The following is a 21121-nucleotide window of genomic DNA, read 5'->3' as shown; positions in this document are numbered from 1 at the left end:
GGGGGGGAAGGGAGAGGGGAAATGTCTGATCCACTTAATGCAAAGTATAAATTGATGTCGTTTTAATTTTCTTCTTATAAGATTTACTGCTTTACATGTAAATACCAGCCAGTGATGTTCCTATGCTGGATCTCCTATTCATATGGAGAATGTGTTCATCGACTGGAACTTAACTGATCACACAGAGTTAAGGGGAGGATAATAAAAAGCTATGGAGTGAATAATGGAAGGATTTAAAAATGAGGCAGGGGGGGTAGAAGGTAGAATACTGTGTGATTTTGGAGGTAAAATTACAGTTGAGATTAAATGTATATTTGTGGGCATCTGGCTGATCTAATGTCTGTGAGACAATTATCTTGTAATTGTTAAACCTGCAGCCTTTTAGGGGTAGGATTAGGTTTGTTAAATAAGCATGCAAAAAGCAGGACGCTCGCTGGTTCTGTGCAGCATCATTTGTGTGAATCCTAATTTGGAGTGGAATGCTTTTTATTTCTACTTTAGTTCACGCACGTATGGTTCTTGGTTTGCTTTTTTTCAAAAGTATTGTCAAAATATGAGCATTTGTGAGGAGCTTAGTGATAGGAGAGAGTTTAAGATAAGAAACCGCTACCATTTTTAGGGGAACTATTTTAGAAAGTAGTGGCCATGCTATTAGGCTAAAAATGCATCTTCTGAACAGCTGTATGAAATTAGCGTCTAATAATGCTGCGTCTGTATTTAATCACTTTCACTATCACAGATTTTTAATGTAAGGCTGACTATGCCTTTTTCCCAGTTAGTTTGCTATGTTTAACCTTTGTGCTTAGCGAGACATGATCGCAGGAGCTCTGCTGATATCCTCAGTGCTGTCTGTAAAGAAAGAAAACAACTAGGAAAAACACATTAATAGCAGCTCTCTTAGAAACACTCAAGCATTTCATTAGCAGTTGTAAACCAGAGAAACAATAGGGAGGGCCTTATTAGATGAGAGATGAGAAATGGGAAATTGGTAATAGAAAACCAAAGTTTGATAATCCCCCCTAACAACAGCAACATTGTCTTATTATCTGTGTGTTTGCATTTCCATCATGCCCTGATCACAAGTTTCTAAGGCCACACAATAAATAACAAACCAACCTTAACGAGCAAGAAAAACAATACGGTGGCTCGGCGCCAGCAAAAAATGCTGTGCAGCCATCTGCTCAGAATCAGCCCAACACCAACCAGTGCTTTGTGAGCGGGAAGTACAGATCATTCCTGAAGGCCTGATGGTCAAAATGTCACTGATTTTATGTTCTTCGCAGAGTGTATTTAATGTGACCTTTTCGTTACAGGAATGGTCTCCTTTGGTGTTTCTAGTTACATATCTATGTTTAAAGTTCATTGTAAGTATATAGCATCTATATTAAAAGGCTAAGGGTAGGGAGTTGAAAGAGTGAGTATTTGGGTACATTACCTTTAGACATCTTAAATGAAAAAATGAATATATGACAGGAGATGTGGGAAAAAGGACAGGTTAATACAGGTATGAGTGACCAGAAAAGGTGATGTTTATGAGGAGACAGGTTTCTGCAGTTGTTTAGGTACTTAAAAGTGCAGATGGGTCCTGGAATTTTCAGGTGGCCTGGCAGCTGGACCTCGGTGCGGCAAAAGACGACCTTTGGAAATAGGGTGCCTATTTTCGATTGCATTATCCCTTCTGAATGCTTGGTCCTTCTGAGAACTTCCCTGTTCACATACTGGCCTTCTAACAACCTCTGATAATCTGGTTTATAGTTGCTGTGAAAGCTGTTGCCCCTGTATTTTATCTGTACGCTGTGGTGCCCATTCCTGGGCAGAGTCTTCATGGTTCCTTTGCCAGTTAATATTAACATGCAAGCGCCAATACTAGGATTATGGGCTGAGAAAGCAACAGGTAAATAGAGGTCATCTCTGCTTAGCATTTAGATAACTGAAATCTGATAAAGTGAGTGGGCTGTAGTCTACCAAGTGCCTCAGTGGATGGAGACTTGTGAGCTTTTCTTTCAGTATTTCTGTATACTTGAGCCGTAATTATTATGTGGGTGTGAGTGCTCTTTGTACTTGGAGGAGCTAAACAGTTGCTTATGTATTAAGAAGGAAAAGTGAGATCTGAAAACTGTTCAAGTAATCCTGGATGGATTTACTTAGACAGCCATATGTGCTTGATGCTGCCGAGCTAGGGTTTGAAGGTTTAACAGGCATTGTAAAACCAGTAAACTCAAATGAGATCTTCCTCACAGAAATACTTGTGCTCATTTTCCAGCCAGTTCTCATTAAACCTGACTGTTATTGGTAGTCACCTGGGTCATGCGTGCTTGTGAATAAGAGTTAGAGTGTGGCTGGGAACTAACCTTAGACCTTGCATTTATACAGTTGTGAGAGTGACTCTATAGACAGTAAAGGGATGTGTTAGACTTGGTGTCCAAATGCATGCCCAATGCGTTGTGCGTATTCAGTGCTGGCAGCTCGAATGCAGGGTTACCTGGGCTCCCAGGTGGTATGGAGCACTTCAAGCTCCTGTCTGCTTCAGGGTTTGGGTTCTTCTCTATGCGGAGCAAAGACCAGGGGGAGCAGAAGTTTCTTAGAGGGGTCCTGGACTTGGGGGCAGCTAGCCAGGTTAAAAGACTGTATGTTATAGGACTGAAAAGATATGACATTAATATGGCTTTCTTTTGGTGCGTAGGTTTTTCTAGGATTGTGGAAATGTTTGATGGAAAGGACCTCTGGGAGGGGGCAACCTGTCTCCTTACAGCCACTGCTAGCTGCATCATCTGATGCCTTCATGTATTGGCCGAACTCTTCTCCAAGCCAACAGGCTGTTGCCTCCAACACTCCTGTCCAGAGACTATTCAGAAGCTCATTTGTATCAGGGTTAAACACCTAATTTTATCTCAGTTTGATACAGTTGTAGTTTTGAAACCATGCAGTTCCCCAGAAGCAAACAAGGAAAGCCAGCAGATCTGGAGGACAGTGGGACTTACTCTCAGTTTGTTGTATTCAGCAGAGCAAGCCACCTTCTTCTGGTCATTCCTTCTACAGTGGGCTGACTGAAGATAGAATAGCTGACCATTTCTTCCCTGGACCTTTCCCACTCTCATTTTATCATATTTCAGCATAAACATCCAGAATCATTACTCTACTCTATTAGTGCTTTCTTGTGTAGCACTCCTGTTTCCATGTACATGCTGGAAATACATTGTTTATACAAGATTTTTTCTCACCTGCATTGCACTGGTGGCTAATACTCATCTTCTGAACACCTGGTATAGGTCTTGCATCTGTAACTCCTGACTGCTGAGACCAGTGTGTGGCAGATACCTGTGTTCTTGTGCAGAGGACCCCACTGAGTTCATTGTGTGCCTTCTGTTTTGGTCTGACACTTGTCCATTTCCTCCATCATTCTCTGTGTGATGGTATTCCTCACACTGAAAGTGTTGGCCAGTTACATCACTGGTAAAATTTCCTTAAGATATTCCTATTTTTTTTAGACCTTCTTCCATAAAAACAAGTCAGCCTGAATGGCTGATGAATTTCTCCACCGATTCCAACAGTTTTTCCACCAGCAAAGGCTACAGCAGCTTTCCCCGCTTTGCCAGCTCCTTTATCAGACTGATTTTGTACAGCTCTGTCCTGTTTTCTGTGTGGTGCCCTGTCAGCGGGTTTACTGAAGGGAACTCAGATGGTTCCAGTGGATTTCTGTAGTCTAAAAAGTGAGTCAGCTTTTTAGGAAGAGTTCTTGGGATTAGCTTGCAGTAACTAAGCTTTAGTAAGCTATCTTGCATGGCTTTATACCATTTCCTACTTATCTCCATGCTTTCATTTAATAGAGAAAGTCAGACAAACAATTCTGTTGTTGTTGTTGTTAAGAAAAAAGACATCTGTTTAAATTAATAAAGCTTTTTTTTTCCCTTTCATTTAGCAGCGGTAGTGCAGGTAACATTGCTGAAGATGTACACTAGTGACCTTTGCTTGAAAATTAATGCTGGTTCTAAGTTTTGAAAGAAACATGTGCATAATATTTATGCATTTTAAGTGAACACGATCAGTTTAAGAAATAGCAGTGGAAATGATAGCTTGCTGATAGCCTGCTCCCAGGTGCCTGCCATTCCAAATGGAGCAGGCAGCAGCTCTTACCCAATGGTGAGCCAAATTGCAAATGAAAATATATATCTTTTTTTTTTTTCCCAATAGGTAGCACTTATTTTTCTGTTTCTATTGACACTTTATCAGTTTGGACAATGAAAGTGAGCTCACCAATTTCTAGTAGGTTTTACTTTACTTTATCTTTTTTTACTTTATCTTTACTTTCTTAAAGTAAAGCCATTCCAGTAAAAATGCTACAAGGGAGTATTTCCTTGCATTGAGTCAAAAATATCCATTTGAATGAGAAAATTTTTCATCTGGAACCTGTGTAAATGTGTTTCAGAAGCCCTTTCAGATTGGAATTTTTCAGCAAATTTGATCAGGTGGTGCCCTTTCAGTCCATCTGCTACTTCTTCCCTTGTTCTGCATTCTTGGGAGTTCAACTCACTGTGTCAGATCAGGACAGAGGGGAATTTGCCTGTATCTGAGCGGTCCTGTTGGGAGAGAGGGCGGTGTAGGGTAGAACATTTTATTCATGACAGTTCAAGCACAGATTGCTTTGAAAGATGCTCTAAGTATTCTTTATATGATCTCAGAAAGTAAGTGATGTGGTACAGTGGAAAATAGAGTGCCTATGTAGGGATTGTCCTGGCTTTTGCAAGTCTGTCCTCTTATGTTTGGATTCAGAATCAGGCTGTGACACAACCTAAACGTGAATATTCATTCTGGTTATCTGTACTTTTAAAGAATTTGATTTGTTTTAGGTATTTGATGCTTAACATAAAGGTGGAGTACTTCACAGTGGAGTCCTGCCAGTGTTTTCATGTTTACAAAGAACTGTTTACATTTCTTTTGAAAACCCGTGTTTCATTTTAACCATGACAAACTAAGTAGATGCTCTGAATCCTCGTTTTGTCAGGTAACAGCACTGGTCCGACATCAGAGGTACTATGTATTGCCAGACCAAACTTCCCAGGGACTTTGAAGCTGATCAGGTAGTTACCGTGGAGATAATAGATTGTTGAAGAAAATTATGTAAAGTTTATGCACGTGATTGCAAGGCAGTACAGCTGGTCAAGAATGGAAAAGAATCCACCCTTTTAACATAATCTCTGGTGGACAGAGGAGAAAGGGAGGGCAATAATGCCTGTTTTTGACGAGCCTCATCCTCCCCCTGCCACCCACGGGTGCAACTTTGAGCAGCAATCAAGACTGTGAATACCTTATGGTTTTTAAACCCTATGTACAAAATTATTCTGTTCACATTAGGCAAATCCTTTGAAATCAAGTGGGAGAGAGGAGAGATTATCACTTTCTTCCATTGAAATGTGCGTATTTTGTTTAGGCTGTTGAATGGGAGCAATATTTATTAATTTGCTGTTGCCATCTCTAAGACATATAGGAAGACTGATAAAGAAACTTTGGGAACATACCTGTGCATCAGGAAAGGTAAGGACAAACTTTTAGGTGAGGGGGGTGAGAGCATCTGAAATAGAAACATCTGAGGAAGGCGTTACCCTTGCTTCTGTGTAATAATGCTGATGATTTTCTGTATGAGACAATCGTTGTCCAAGCTGAACAGGTAGTTGAACGGGCTTTCTGTTGTTGGAAAGCCATGGAGTTGTAACAGACTGAGGTTTAAAACACCTAAGTGGAGAATGCCTCTCTGGGGTTCATTAGCAGGAGAAAATGCTGCTGTATCCTGGAGTCATTCTGCTCTACCTTTCTGTACCCAGCAGATTGTAAGTGGCTTTTGAGTGGACCTCTGTGGAAGGAGGAGGTCTAAAGCCACTGAAAGCTTTGGAAACTCCTCTTTTTTTGTTGTTGTTGTTGGCTTTCCCATGTCTTGGGCTGGCATTTAGAAAAGAACAAACCTACCTCAGAGTTGTGGAGTCCATGTGCCTGTCAGGCATGCCCAGAGGGGATGCCCAGCCACTTCTGAGGAGTAAAACATGGCGATGGAGCAAAGTAGAAGCCCAAGTTGAAGGAGAATGAGGAAAAGGAGGCCCAGCCTCCTAAAACAGTTTTAATTTTCATTGTTCTTTTTTCCTTCAGGAAAACATATTTTTGCTTTTGAAAATTTGCTTTGTTGTGCGTTCATCTCTGCTCTTTTTCTTATTTCTGTTTTCCTGCTTTCCCTCAGTATTTATCTTCTTTCCATTCTTGCTCTGTAAGTAACTGAATGTACTGCTGTGCTGTCAACTGTAGCACAAAATAGCTACGGTAAAACTTCTTCCAAACATTATGTACTTTAGGGCCAAGCCTTGAACTGTACTGGCAATAATATTTATCTATAATGGGGGAACATGTTGTTATATTGTGGGAACATTCTCATGTTCTGATTTCCCAATCTAAATGGACCATTTCAGTAAAAATAAAATTACCTTTTGAGAACTTGACATCCTCTTATTATATGTATCGCATACTCAGTGAGTAGGCAGCAACAGCAGACCAAATACATCGTGAGTGTTCCAAACTTACCAGGCTTCCTTCAGGTTTGCTTTCAGGCTTGTCTAGGATGTAATGTTGAGGTCTAGAGTTTTTCCCAGTGAGGGGTACAGGGACATCCATGTGTGCAGCGATGTTCCAAGTACTGAGCGGTGCCTGCTTGTTAGGACTGCCATGTGTTAGTCCTCCTTGGTGTCACAGGGCTGTGAGCCCTGTCCTCAGTCAGGGGAACTAATAAAGGGAAGTCATTCAGGATGGATTACGTAAGCTTTCAGCTTCATCATGCAGTGGCTTCATGTGTCCCATGTGAAGTATTCTTGTGGTGTGCTCTTATTTGGACACCCATTTACCCACTTGTGCCATACCATTGAGCCATAATTTTTTAACCTTTATCTGTGGTACACATCTTTATGTGTAAATAAGTCCAGGTGTGTGCATCTCCACAAGTCAGAAAAAGTATCCACAGCTCCCCATCATCCATGCTGCACGGCTGGCTATTCAGCAATACTACTCTACAGTAGAAAGAGCTTCACCAAGCCTCCTTCCAATGTCCAGGTGTTGTGCTTTAACCCGGCAGGTGGCTCAGCACCACAGAGTCATTTACTCCCTGCCCCCCTTCCCAGTGGGATGGGGGAGAGAGTCAGGGAAAAAAAAGTAAAACTCATGGGTTGAGATAAAACTATTTACTAAGATAGAGAAAAGGAAAAGGATAATAGTTATGGCTATATATATGTATATGTATGAATGTATATAACAAGTGGTGCACAGACAATTGCTCATCACCCCCGACGGATGCCCAGCTAGCCCCCGAGCAGCAGAAGAGATGCAGATGAACTCCCACCCCCTTCAGAACTCCTTCCCCACAATGTCCTGTGGAATGGAATATCCCTTTGGCCAGTTCAAGTCAGCTGTCCTGATTCTGTTCCCTCCCAGTTCCTTGGGCCCTATGCTGCAAATGGCCTCGGCAGAGGTACAGCCCTGATTAGCAGCAACCATAAACATCTGTGTGTTATCAACAGTGTTTTTCTCCTAGAACTTGGTTATGCTACTAGAACTTGATATAGCATCGTACCAGACACTCTGAAGAAAACAATTCCATCCCAGCTGAAACTAGGACACCAGGGCATGGAAATGGCCATTGATTTGTTTCCCCTTTAATTTTTCTAGTAAGATCTAAACTGAGAACCTGGAACCAGGAATCTAGGAATCTAGTGGTCTGAGAGTCAAATCCTGTTGTGTGATCTTTTGGGATGGTAGAAGGACAGAAGGAGGTTAGTTGAAAGTGATTTGTATCATGCAAAGTCAATTTTTTTTTCCTTCTTAATGTATTACAGAATGTCACATTTTTCAGTCAGCCAGCCATTCGTTTGGTATTTCATTCATGTTATGCATTGTGTTGGAGTAACCTGTGGGTCAATGAGTTTCAGTCCTTCTGTGTTTAATTTGCAATGTATCTAAAGTAGCTTTTGAAAGTCTGGCCCTTTTGGCACAAACAAAAAACATTCATTCTTGTTAAATTGTCTAGCTCTTCATGTTTTTTGATGTGGCACGCGTTGAGGTGCTTGCTACTGATAGTGAAAGCATCTCTGCAACTGCAGTATCAGGTCTTCATGGTGTAGAGGCTTGTAACAGAATGCCAAAGATTGTTGTAAGTATGAATGGAAATGTATGGAAACCTCTATGTGAAACAGCAGAAAAAAGGTTAAAGAACAGCATGTGTTAACTGCTGTGGAGCACCCTTTACGTGAGTTCATTCAGGGAGCCAGATGGCAAGAAGCAGAAGAAAAGTCTGACCAGAAGACAGCATAGTCCAATGAAGATCAAGACTGGAGCCATAAGATGCCTGGATAAAGAAAACAAAGCAACTGTGACATTCAGGAGCATTTCCTAAGATTTCTGAGTGGAATAAAGCAAAATAATGAACAGCAGATTCCAGGTGATATTCACTCCTAAATAGTGTGGAGGATGAGCCCCAGATCGTTTGTTTTCTGTCCCATTAAGAAGAACCAAGATGTTGTGAGGACTAGACATCCAATGTCTCCTGACCTCTGTGATGCACAGTGGAGATCCTGGCCAGACCGGCTGGGTAGGCATGAGCATCCTGATGCTTTCTGAACATGAGTGTCCCTGAGAAAAATCAGCTTCGGAGTGCTGTATAATGAAATCACCTTGCTCTTCCATAAAGTCTTACTGTGAGCTTTGTTACACTAATCTACAATTGTAGTATTTATAGGTGGAGAAGTGAGAGATGATGTAGATAGACTCTCTCAGTGAAGTTGCTGTTATTTGTTGGGATGACTTCTTCTCCGAAGGCTGATCTGGGAGTGCTTGAATGGAAATAACTTGTTTCTGAAGAACTGGAACGTAGTCAGACATACCAAAATCCCAAAGTGTTTGTCAGGGCTGCTGTGGCTGGAAGCAGGCTTTGCTGTGCATTTTCTCCCTTTGAATCCTAGGAAGGTGCGTGTTTCCTGAGCTTTGTCCTCAGCAACGGTCAGGCAGAACTCCCTGACAGCCTGGAATGCTTGGAAACCATGACATCCGTCTGTTAAATAATCCAAAATAAAAGACAGGTCTTTTATTTAAAATATCTTTATTATATTATAAATATTTATTATTATAATAAAATATTTTATTTAAAATATCCGAAATAAAGGACAGGAGAATGTGCCCCTTGTCTGTATGCCTGGAGTACAGATGTGGAAGCACTGTAACGTCTGTCAGCAACATGATTGGCAACACAAAATTGAAGAGGGACATCTGGACTTCTCCAATACTTTTTTGTCTAGTTTTTTCTCCCTGCCCCGCCTCCCCTTTTTTTTAAAATTATTATTATATGTGGGTGAGTGCAGCGACTTTATTTGCTGTGCCTTTCTTGCTGATAGCACAGTTTTGTTTGCAGGCAGCCAGGCTCCAGTACCTTAAGCTTTTCATAGCCCATTCGGTAAACCACCATGTCGGTGGCGTGTCATCCTGGATTAAGAGTGAGCATCAGCTAGAGCCAGATAGAATGGCAAATTTGGGAGCTGCTTCCCTGCCTGGAGCCAGTCACAGCATGGTCTTAGTGACAGCTGCTGGCAATGTGTAGTAAGAGCTGCTGAAGTAAAGTAGGAAAGCTTTGTAAATGTATGGGAGAGAGTAATGGGCTAGGAATTTCTATGGCTCATGCCCAGCTTTTTAATGCCTTCCATTTTCTCTCGTTAGTAGGTGGCTCCCCAAATTGGAACCATTTAAGATCATAGATGAGGCTTGAGCAAGCATGGCTGGCAACCGTGCAGACATGAATTTTACAACAACCAATCAAATGAAATAAAGCAGAATGATGTGTATAATGATGGGAGCATTAGCTTGTCTTACTGTTAATATGAATGCTAGTAAGATAAATATTGGATTTCTGTAAATAAACTATCATTATACTAGCGTGAGACCTTCCTTCAGACTGTAATTCTTCCTGAAAAAGAGACCATGGTTTTCTTTTCAACGGGAGCTCTGCACTGAATCATTTCCTTTAATTGCTGTTCTAAAATATATAACAGGGTTTTTTTAATGCCTACTTTTTATATTTATGTTTTTACTTTCCATTAATTGCAGTATTTCCATTCAAGCTTGAAAATGAAATTGCTTCCTCAATGTATTTCTTGTCTGCTCTATGTAAACATGGGCTTTTTTTATTAGCCTTGTTCCCAGCGAAGCTGAAAGCACACCAGTGCCGAATGCACTGAGAGGCTTCTGTCGGCTGTCCTATTTACAGGCATTTTAAAGGGAACTCAGAAAAGCTGCTACAGAGGGCAAATCTCATCTCTTTTTCTTATGGGGAATTCGTCTGTTGTGTTGGGGATTGATGTGCAAAAGCTTCATTATGGAATTTATCCTTAATTTGGTGCAACTATCTACTAGTTAAACCACAAATTTCCAATTCTTTTTCTGAATGTGCCCTGTTTTAGAAGCATAGAATCATTAGGATTGGAAAAGACCTCTAAGACCACCCAGTCCAACCACCAGCCCATCACACCATGCCCACTGCCCATGTCCCTCAGTGCCACATCCACACGGCTCTTGAACACCTCCAGGGACGGTGACTCCACCTCCTCCCTGAGCAGTCTGTGCCACTGCCTCACCACTCTTCCTGAGAAGAAATGTTTTCTAATATCCAGCCTTAACCCTGACATAACTTGAGGCCATTCTCTCTCATCCTATCGCTGTTACCTGGGAGAAGAGGCTGACCCCCATGTCACCACAGCCTCCTTTCAGGTGATTGTAGGGAGTGATACGGTCTCCCCTGAGCCTTCTCTTCTCCACACTGAACAATCCCAGCTCCCTCAGCTGCTCCCCGTAAGACTTGTGCTGTACTCTTTGCAGCTTCATTTTCCTTCTCTGGACACGCTCCAGGGCCTCAATGTCTTTCTTGTAGTGAGGGGGCCCAAAATGAACAAAGCACTCAAGGTGCAGCCTCACCAGTGCCCAGTTTTGGGAGATGTGGGCAGTGACTGTGTGAAGCTGCTTCTGCCCTGCTTTTGGTAGATGGTGGAGAACAGCACCAGGCACTGTGATGGCTGCTCAGCTCTGCTTTTTGGGTGTCTGCTCTAGGCAGCCCAGCAGGGCTTCCTGGTGCCTTGATTTGCAAGTGAGAGTCTTAAATGGTGTGTGCCAGAACGAGGGATAATGATAAAGTCCTTCTCTCCCTCTTCATTTAAACAGCGCACCTACTTCATTTATTTGCTTTGATTTTCAGTGGATTTGGTTAGCGAGTATGTTAGTGTTATGTTAAAACCTGATGGAAGCTGATGAGATGCATAGCAAAAAAGAATTATTTCCAAGTGAGTCATCGTTAATAGCAGTGAGATGTGCAAAGTTGGGTACAATTTGGTCCATCTGTCATTAGGTACATCACTGCAGCTTTTTGAAGAAAAGAAGACTTGAAGGAGAAGTGAGCAAGTGAGCTGCAAGTGCTGCATGTGACAGTGTGAGAGCTTGATGCATACCTTCTGCAAATCTCCTGCTGCATCTCACACAGAGGGAGCGTTCTTGATCAGAAGTTTTTAGATCTGTCATTAATTTTGACAAAGAATGTTCTGCAGGCCAGCAGTGCATCAGAGGTCTGAACGGTCTGCAAATGAGACTGGCAACAATTGCACCAACGGACTTCTCAGATTCTTCTGAAGGGTTTCGGAGCAGCTCAGCTGCACATAATGAGTGTTAGTGCCTGTGTTCCCAAAGGAGCTGTGATAAAGCTTCAGGGTGAGATAAACATGTGTCCCATAGCTTCTGGATCCACATCAAGATGTAAGATGAGTCAAAGTGGTGGGAAAGCTATGATTAAAAGCTCTTCTGATGTCCTTACAGTCTTCATGGATCTGAGCTGCAGATCAGATTGTTGACCGTATCAGTATCTCTTGTAACTTACAGTAGTGTTTTGGAGATGTCTGAGTATTTGCGTCTCAAAAGAGCATTAAATACAAACACTGTATTTTCCTGTGAGTTATCGGGTGCATATACTTGTGTGTTATGCCTATACATATATATAGAAATGCAAGACAGAATTCAAATGCTTCGTTGTGTAATGCAGGAACTTTTAGTGATTCTTTTGGTTACAGGCTATGAACTGTTTTGAAAGAATATTTACCAACCGTGGGCTGTCAGATGTGGAGGTGATCATTTTGAATTTTAGTTCTTAGGGCTATTTTTCCTTTAATATGATGTACTGCAAGGCCAGTTCACTGCAGTCTTGCGCTGAACGCTCTGTAGCAAGGAGCATGCTAGAGAGTTGTTCCTTCTCTTCTGCTGCCCTGTTGCTCTTGCCCCTTTCTACCAGTCCGTCTTGTGGAGCAGTCATCTTTTTTCTGCTGAGGATCAGTATATTCTGATAGCACAGCTTCCCACACACAGCTGAGCATCACCTCCTTGAACAACCAACTTGCTTGCAGATAAAGAGGTAGTATCCCTGTTAAACCTGTGAAGAATGGTGTTGATAATCACTCTAGCTGGGAACTGATCTTGCATAGGAGAACCGTGACATCTACGTAGTTGCTTCAGGAGCATGTATGTGATTTGTTTGTAAGCAGTTGCTAATCAGGACTTTAAGGACTAATTAAGGAGTGTGCTTCCAAAAATGCACACTAACACACTCCACAAATGGCTGCTTCTTTAAGTCTTAGAAGTTAAGAATTGTCAGTACGCGGTGTCCATTTGCTGTGCAGGCTCTGGAGGAACTGACAAATTGGAATTTCATCAGCCTTCTTCCTCCTCCTTTTTTTGCTGTTGGGAAGTGTCATGGTTTTGTGATTTTCGGTTATTGGTATTCCACATCATAACATCATGTAGTGGACATACCTAGTTCTCAGAAGAGAAGGACTACTACAGTCCCCACGGTACTTTGCTCCTTTGTTACCATTTTCCAGCCGGAGGGAAAAGATAGAAGCTCGCAGTATAAAAACTTGCAGATCACGAGACCTCGTCCCTTTTTTCCGCCGTCTCTCGTCTTGGCAGCACCTCGCTCTCCAGCCGCCTTATCGTCGGTAGTAGAGTAAGGCCTACCTTGATTTTGGGACATTCTCTCTCTCTGTATTGAATTTATCAGCTTAAATTGTAATTATATTGTATTATAGTGTGTTGTTTTGCATTCCGATATTTTATTTAGTAAATTAGTTTGTTTCTCCTCAGATTGTTGCCGCTGTTCTTTGCTCTCAGGGCCATCTCCCTACCCTTTTCCCCTTTCCCCTTTTCCCGGGACGTGGGCCCTTGGGTCCCCCGTCCCCTTTGTCACGGAATCGGGCCTAACGCCCGTAAACCGTTGACAGGAAGATGTGACAGGAGTGAAAACCCTTCATTATTAGATGCAGAGGAGTGCAGAAAGCATCTGCACGCCAGTTTGTGGGAATACCTTCCTGTTCGGATTCAAGGCTGATATTTCCTTTCCCTCCCTAAAAAGGTATATGAGTCTTAAAAAGCACTGCTTCTGACTTTGGCTTTGGCTTCTTTAGTAGGAATGGCATGTGAAAAACGGTGTATTGCAAATGACAAACAGAGCAGTATGAAAAACTGCTGTGTAGGTGCTAAGAGAGAGCCCTGGACTTTGACTGAAACAAACCCAAGTTATTTTGGAGTGGTACAAACCATGCTTTGGTCCTCCTTTGCCTTGTTTTGTTACCTTCTTTGCTTTCTTGGATGCATTGCTACCTGACTTTGGGAGGGGCGGTAGCCAAGCTGTGGGTGAGGGCAAGTATGGATGGCTACAGAGAACATTGCTTCTGATGGGCTGAATTGGGTACACTGAAATGAGAATGCTTGTTTTCTCGTGATGACTCATTTGAGCTGTGCTGCAACATGGTGAGGGTGTACTGTGTGTACGCTGCTTTTTGAAACAGTCCTCCATGCACCAGAGGCGTTTCCTACAGCACGGTGCCTGAAAGAGCTGGATAGGAAAACATGGGTCTTGCAAAGGGGGAGAAGGAAAGATCAGAAGCCTTCAGGGGGAAAGAAATATGGCCTTTCAGGAAGGGAAGAGTGTACAGAAGGAATGGCAGTTCTCCATTGCATCCAAGAGTGATTAGGAGAATGTAAATAACCAGTGGTTTCCAATAAAATGGGATCAGTACATTAAGGGTTTAGTTGCAATAATAAAATCCTTTTTAAACTTTAAACAAAGCACTTACCAGATCACCATGTGTGCTCCCGAGCTGATTTTTCATGGATTGAACTGCATTGCAGGCTGCAGCTGACTACTGCCTTGGCAGAGGAGCCCTGGCACTGAGCAGATGGAGGCTGCTTGCCCCCCCGCTTCTTCTCACAGGTTCCAGCCAATCTGAGTTTTTAGCAGACCCCCTGCCTTCCACTTGCGCCATTGCCCAGCAGCTCCCCTCTGACAGATGAAGGGATGCAAGCTGCCCACCCCACCACCTTCTGCAGGCAGTGACCCTAGGATGAGAGGTAATGGCCTCAAGTTGTGCCAGGGGAGTTTCAGGTTGGATATTAGGAAACATTTCTTCTCAGAAAGAGCAGTGAGGCAGTGGCACAGGCTGCCCAGGGAGGTGGTGCAGTCACTGTCCCTGGAGGTGTTCAAGAGCCGTGTGGATGTGGCTCTGAGGGACATGGGCAGTGGGCATGGTGGGGATGGGCTGATCTTAATGGTCTTTTCCAACCATAATGATTCTGTGACTCTGTGATTCTACCTGCTTCACCCTAATGGAAATTCCTAGCCTTTGGAGAAGCATCTCTGGGTTGTGTGTGCCTTCTTCTCACATCTTTGTGCCTTGAGGGGCTCCTCATAAACTTGTGGTCTGCTGGCATGCAAGAATCCTTTTCCTGCTCTACTATTTGCAAATTTAGGAGCTTGAAACTCCTGGCCTTGGTCCCAACAGCATGACCTTGAATTTGCAACTGCTGAATTTCATCATACATCTATTATCGCCCATTTCTGTGCTGTAGTCTGCTACTTCTGAAGGATATTAGGAATGTAACTGCCTGAATGCAAAGTGGTTCCAGGAGAGATTCATACCAGTGCTGTTGTATGCTGTGATTAATGAGCTTGTTAATCAGTTTTTAATTCCTTCCAAGTTTTCTTACTGCTAAATTTTAACTTTATAAGGACAGTAGATAAAGAATCCGATAGGTCTGCTTTGCCTCCAGTCTCCTCAGCCGGCAAAGAGAGAAATCACTCTGGTTCTTGTGCTGCTGTGGATGTCATTACTGCCTCTCGTTACATTCAGAAGGAACTGTGTGGGACTACTGCAGCCCTAATTACAGATATGCAATTGGCATACAGGCAGCAACAGACTAGTGCCTGATTAAGGGATGGAATGGGACTGATATTGCCCTGCATCTGCCCCAGAGTATTCATGAGCTCAGCAGGCCTGGATGCTGCTGTTGCCCTCTGGGCACATTGCTGAAGGTGGTGCAACTGAGAGGCCCTTTTCCACATATGGACTTTGCATGTGTTTGAATGAATGCAGCAAATGAAAAAAAAAAAAAAAAAAGGCTGGATTGCAGTCGTGGCCAAGACTCTCAGGCTTTGTGCCAATGTTCTCATCCATCATTGCTGCCTTGCCGAAGAGGGGTGGAAAGTGTAATGGGCACTGCCTTTTGAGGGCAACAGATCTGGACAGAAGTCCTCTCCTGTGACACAGGCCCTGGGTCTAGCTCGGAGGTAGGATGCTCTCCTTTCCATTCCTACAACACTAGGAATTATTCTGATGGTTTCCCTGTGCTTGCTGTCGCCTTTGGTGCACACCACAGTCCTGCTCTGCTATGCGGAAAACCAGAGGCACTGTGTTGTGGTAGGTTTGGTGACCACTGGAACACTGTGAATCTGCTTGTCATTCATGGATGGTAGGAGCAGGTAATCTCATACCATATACTTAGCAGAATGGGCCCTCTTTGGAGAAAAGGATATTCAGAAGATAAATCAAGGAAGGAACCACCTAGCTGCAGACGGGGTTTTGGCTGTGCAAAGCAGTGCAGCATTTGCAGAGCAACCTGTAGGTGTGCTGGCCAGAGCCCTGCTGCGAAGATGCTGCCTTACTGCTGCATCAGGTCTAAACTATAAAGTATTTTTTCTAATTGAATGAAGTATCTTACGCAAAAATGAGCATAAGTCTCATAGTGAAGGTGTTAATTTGACTGAGATATCTAAGCGTTTCTGTAAGTGCAAGGTGGGAGAAAGCTGAACTGTACACCATCGGGATGTCTGTTTATTATAGCTATTCATTACATGTATGATTTTAGTATGGAGATCAGGTCCCAGATCTCATTATTCTTCCTGAATCTTCAGTAAGTGGCATGTCATTAACAATTTCCTTAAAGAAAAAAATCTGTAAGAATTGGAATTTGCTACTATATTAGCAAGAAATGATTAGTTTTGAGCCATGTTGCAAGGCTCTGTTCAAGCTGTTGTGCTGTGTGCCCCCCCACTGTACTCTTTGCTAGTGCTTTTTAGGACTTCTTGGGACATTCCCAGGTTTTCATCCTGCAGAAAACTGAATGGTTCGGATTTCCCTTTCCCACTTAATTAGAGGAGCATCAGCCTCTTCTCCGGGCGTGAAGGAACACTGGGGGAATTAGGGATAAGGACACACACTATTTCCTATAGGGTCAGTGGTGAGCAACCTGATCAATTGCGTTCTCTGTGATAACCTAATAGTCACTTCGATGCCTGTCTGAGAGTTGGTATTTTACTTCCTTTCCATAGTATAGATGGCAGCCCTGCCCATGGCAGCGGGGTTGGAACTGGATGACCTTTGAGGTCCCTTCAAACCCAAGCCATTCTATGATTCTCTGTATATTTTTAAACTAGATCTTCATTTTCAGCTCCAAGGATATGAATGATGCAGCAGCTCACTTATGACAAGCATTCGTGCGCTTGCAGTAGCGTCACTGCAAGGAAGAGCGGTGAACCTCACAAACATTTTGGAGAAAGAAATAGGATTTAAGTCCGCACAGAGGAAGCGGGTTGTTAAGCTTGACGTTAGCGTATCTAATGAAAATCTGCTGCACTGTATTTCAGGGCAAACTTGAGGCTGTCTGCTGACCCGGACGCTGTAGCTTGTTCCTGCTGGTATTCCTGATGACAGTTTCTTCAGGGAGGGTACGGACCAGTAGTTTTAATAAACAGGAATCACAGTTTGGTATGGAAACAGTGAGAGCTGTGCTAGGTAATCTGTTTTGTGACAGCAGCTGGTACTAGATGGATGCTGAGCAGCGTGGATCATAATTCAAAGAGATTGCTAGGGCAGAGGGACAAGCCAGGAGCTGCTGTGCTGGACATCCTGCCCACCCAGCAGCAGGAGGCAACTGGGAGCCCAAAGACCTAGGCAAGACAGGCAGTGGACTACAGAGAGGGACAAAAGCTAACCAATTCAGGCCATGGCGTTTTTCTTTTGCATCCTTTGGACTGGATTTCTTTAGAAAGGCATTGTTTAGGGGGAAGCTGTCAGAAAAAAGAAAGGAAGGAGAGAGACAAGCCTGAGTTAGAAAAGGTGGGAGACACTGGGTTTAATTAAAAAAAAAAAAAGTAAGATCTGCTGGAATCATTTGTTTCATTAAGTTTTTCTTATCAGCTTCATTTTTTTTGTGGAAATACTGGGCTGTAACATTGGTAATTGCACCTTTGGTGGTGGTTTTGTGTTGCTGTTTTCTGTCAGTGTGCATCCTTTATTTTTCCCAAAGCAGAGGGAAAGCTGTGAGTTGCCTCCTTCCAAAGACATAACTTTCTTTTAGTTCCAGCAGCAGTCAGTACTGTGCAAAAGGTAATTGAGGTGGGTCTGTAAGGTGCAGTGAAGATGCCCAGATGTGAGGACAGAACATTCAGCTGAGTGGCTGGCTTACGTGCATCTCCGCATTGCATCACATCTATTCTTACTGCTTTGCACCTGCCTCTGAAGAGCTGACACTGATGCTCCAAGGAAGATTTACGTCTGGTTTAGTCCCCTGCTGCCTGATGAGAGCCCAGAGGGGGAGGCAAAGATTCAAAGCCAGCCACTCCCCTTGCTCGGCAGGCTGCAAAGCAAGAACATTTTGAATGTGATCCCTCACTTATTTTGGGAAACTCATAAAATTTTCAGAGGTAGGCCAGTTATTTTTAAGCCTTTCCAGACATGCTTTTAATGCAGGGTATGCTCTGGATGCTGTCAAGGTCGACCATTTCTTCGTGACAAAGTTTCCCTCTCTTGAGGAAATATCTGGTAGATCTAATTAGCTGTGCACCTTGGTCCTCTCTCATTTCCTCACAGCCTGCTAAACCAATCACTAGGCCTTTCAGCTTCAGCCAAGATGAATCACATGAGTTCTTGTCTGCTTTGCCATGGCTCCATCCATTTTATGTAGACACTTTCTCTAGTCCATTTGAGAAGATTGCATCAGAACAGTGCTGAGACAGCACACCTCTACTGAGGTACAAGGAGGCTGGTGTTTGGAAATCAAGGAGCTGACATGGGTACTTTCTTTGCATTTAGCTCTTTTCTACTGCTTTGGAACTCTTTTTAAGTTGCATGCATTTTGCATTCATTTAGCAAGGGTGTGAATATGAAATTAAGTAGAAAAAATGATACCAACAACGAGATCTTGATTTATGAAGCTCACCTCCTGCTTCCTGGTTCTGTGGGTAAAGAACTGGTCCAGAGAAATACTGAGCTCTCCCAGCTGCTTTGAAATCAGTAGGGCTTGCTGTGTGCTCGGCATCGATGAGGATTGGGTACCAGGTCTTATTTTGCCGGAGCTTAGGAAGCAAAATAGCTGACATCTGTAATGAACAGGAGGACATGAATTATGTAGACAAATAAACTAGCAATTACTGCTGCACATTTATCTTCACCTCTGTAAATGATAAACTTTAATGTTCCATATGGAAGCCCTGTGTATAAATTAGTTTCTCTGCATTTGGGGCTGTTGAAATCTCTGTGGATGTGAGATGGAGTTCCTTTTATATCTCCTATCTCAGTTTGAGGCAGCAGCTCCCTCTATGCCATGCTGCAAATGCTCTGTGAGATTTTGGGTGTGAAGAAAGCAGACTTAATTAGGATGCTGTGTGTATCCCGCTTGAAGGAGTATATGGTATTTTCCTGTGCAATTCTGGTGGAATTAAAGATAGAGCACTTTCAGAAGTTATTCACTGATTCTCTTCTCTTATTTAAACATTTCTTCCCTGTAACCCAGGAAGAGGTTGCCCAGAGAAGCTGTGGTGCCCCATCCCTGGAGGCGCTCAAGGCCAGGTTGGATGGGGCCCTGGGCAGCCTGAGCTGGTGGGGGGCAGCCCTGCCCACAGCAGGGGTTGGGGTGGGTGGGCTTTGAGGTCCCTTCCAACCCAAACCATTCTGTGATTCTGTGAAAATCAGTGACTAGTGAAATGTATTGGTGATTATATGCTTAAGAAGAAGCAGGGCAAGATGCTTTGGTGGTCCATGTGTTGTCCTACTGACAAGCCCTAATTTGTTGAAATGTTGAATAAGAGTAATTGTACACAGAGACATTAACTGGGAAGCAGCAGGAGAGGATCTAGATTGAAACACTCTGTGGGAACTTGATTTCAGTGGAGTTTTTCTTGGAAAATGACCAGGTTGCCTACCTGCCTCATTTCCTGCCATCTAGTCAGTCAAGGGTTTCCGAACTGTGTTTGCCAAGCCTGAGTTCAGAAGCACTGAAGTGTGAGACTTTCTAGCTCTAAACAATACAATTTTCGGTTGTGTGTAGTCTTTATAATCTTTGCCCTGCGTGGATATCTGTTTGATTTATTATTTTTTTTTCCTTTTAAATGTTTGATTTAATGATGAGCAGTCCTGGTGATGTTATATTGAATGCTACATCTCAAGTTTCCATGCTGAAGAAACATGAGTCTTCAGGCTTCCGCATTAGTGAATTTTTTTAAGGCCCTAGAAGGCCTTATGACAAGGTGACCCACTTAGTGGGTGAAGGTAAGGCTGTCAATGTGGTCTACCTGGACTTCAGTAAAGCCTTTGACACTGTCTGCCACAACATCCTCATGGAGAAGCTGACTGCCCATGGTTTCAATGGGCGTACGCTCTGTTGAGTGAAACACTGGCTGGATGGCTGGGCCCAAAGAGTTGTGGTCAGTGGAGTTAAATCCAGTTGGCAGCCAGTCACGAGCGGTGTCCCCCAGGGCTCGGTGCTGGTGCTGTTTCTATTCACCATCTTTATTAATGATCTTGATGAGGTAATTGAGTACATCCTCAGTAAGTTTGCAGATGACACCAAGTTGAGTGGAAGTGTTGATCAGCCAGAGGGTAGAAAGGCTCTACAGAGGGACCTGGATAGACTGGATTGATGGCCAAAGTAAACCATATGAGTTTCAATAGGGCCAAGTGTGGGGTCCTGCACTTTGGTCACAACAACTCCAGGCAACCCTACAGGCTTGGGGAGGAGTGGCTGGAAAGCTGCCTGATGGAAAGGGACCTTGGAGTGCTGATGGACAGTCGGCTGAATACGAGCCAGAAGAGTGCCCACGTGGCCAAGGAGGCCAATGGCATCCTGGCTTGTGTCAGGAATGGTGTGGTGAGCAGGACTAGGGAAGTCATCCTGCCCCTGTACTCAGCACTGGTGAGGCCCCACCTCGAGTACTGTGTTCAGTTTTAGGTGCCTCAATACAGATGGGACATTGAGGTGCTGGAGCAGGTCCAAAGAAGGGCAACAAGGCTTGTGAAGGGCTTGGAGAATATGCCCTACGGGGAGCGACTAAAGGAACTGGGGCTGTTTAGTCTGGGGAAGAGGAAGCTGAGGGGAGACCTCATTGCTCTCTTCAAATACCTGAAAGGTGATTGCAGTGAGAGCGGGGCTGGTCTCTTCTCACTGGTGACAGGTGACAGGACAAGGGGAAATGGCCTCAAGCTGTGCCAGGGGAGGTTTAGGTTGGATATCAGGAAAAACTTCTTTACAGAAAGGGTTGTTAAGCACTGGAATAGGCTCCCCAGGGAGGTGGTTGAGTCACCATCCCTGAATGTGTTTAAAAACCATTTGGATGTGGTGTTCAGGGACATGATTTAGTGGTGCATTGTTAGAGTAGTATGGTTAGGTTGCGGTTGGACTTGATGATCTTGAAGGTCTTTTCCTACCTGAGCAATTCTATGATTCTATGATTCTAAGGCAT

At 43.5% G+C, this 21121-nt stretch overlaps 1 protein-coding gene across 1 annotated transcript in view; it reads left to right on the top strand.

Moving 5' to 3' along the window:
• TSPAN7 (tetraspanin 7) overlaps nt 5422-21121 on the top strand; it is a 38048-nt gene continuing 22348 nt past the window's right edge. Inside the window, exon 1 of the mRNA XM_021407757.1 lies at nt 5422-5532. Coding sequence (XP_021263432.1) covers nt 5437-5532 — 96 coding nt within the window. The 5' untranslated portion in view covers nt 5422-5436. The remainder of the gene's footprint in view (nt 5533-21121) is intronic.

Source organism: Numida meleagris, chromosome 1, assembly GCF_002078875.1.
Source record: "Numida meleagris isolate 19003 breed g44 Domestic line chromosome 1, NumMel1.0, whole genome shotgun sequence".
Lineage (NCBI taxonomy): Eukaryota > Metazoa > Chordata > Aves > Galliformes > Numididae > Numida > Numida meleagris.
Note: the sequence above shows the minus strand (reverse complement) of the source record. Positions and strands in the feature narration are given on the sequence as shown.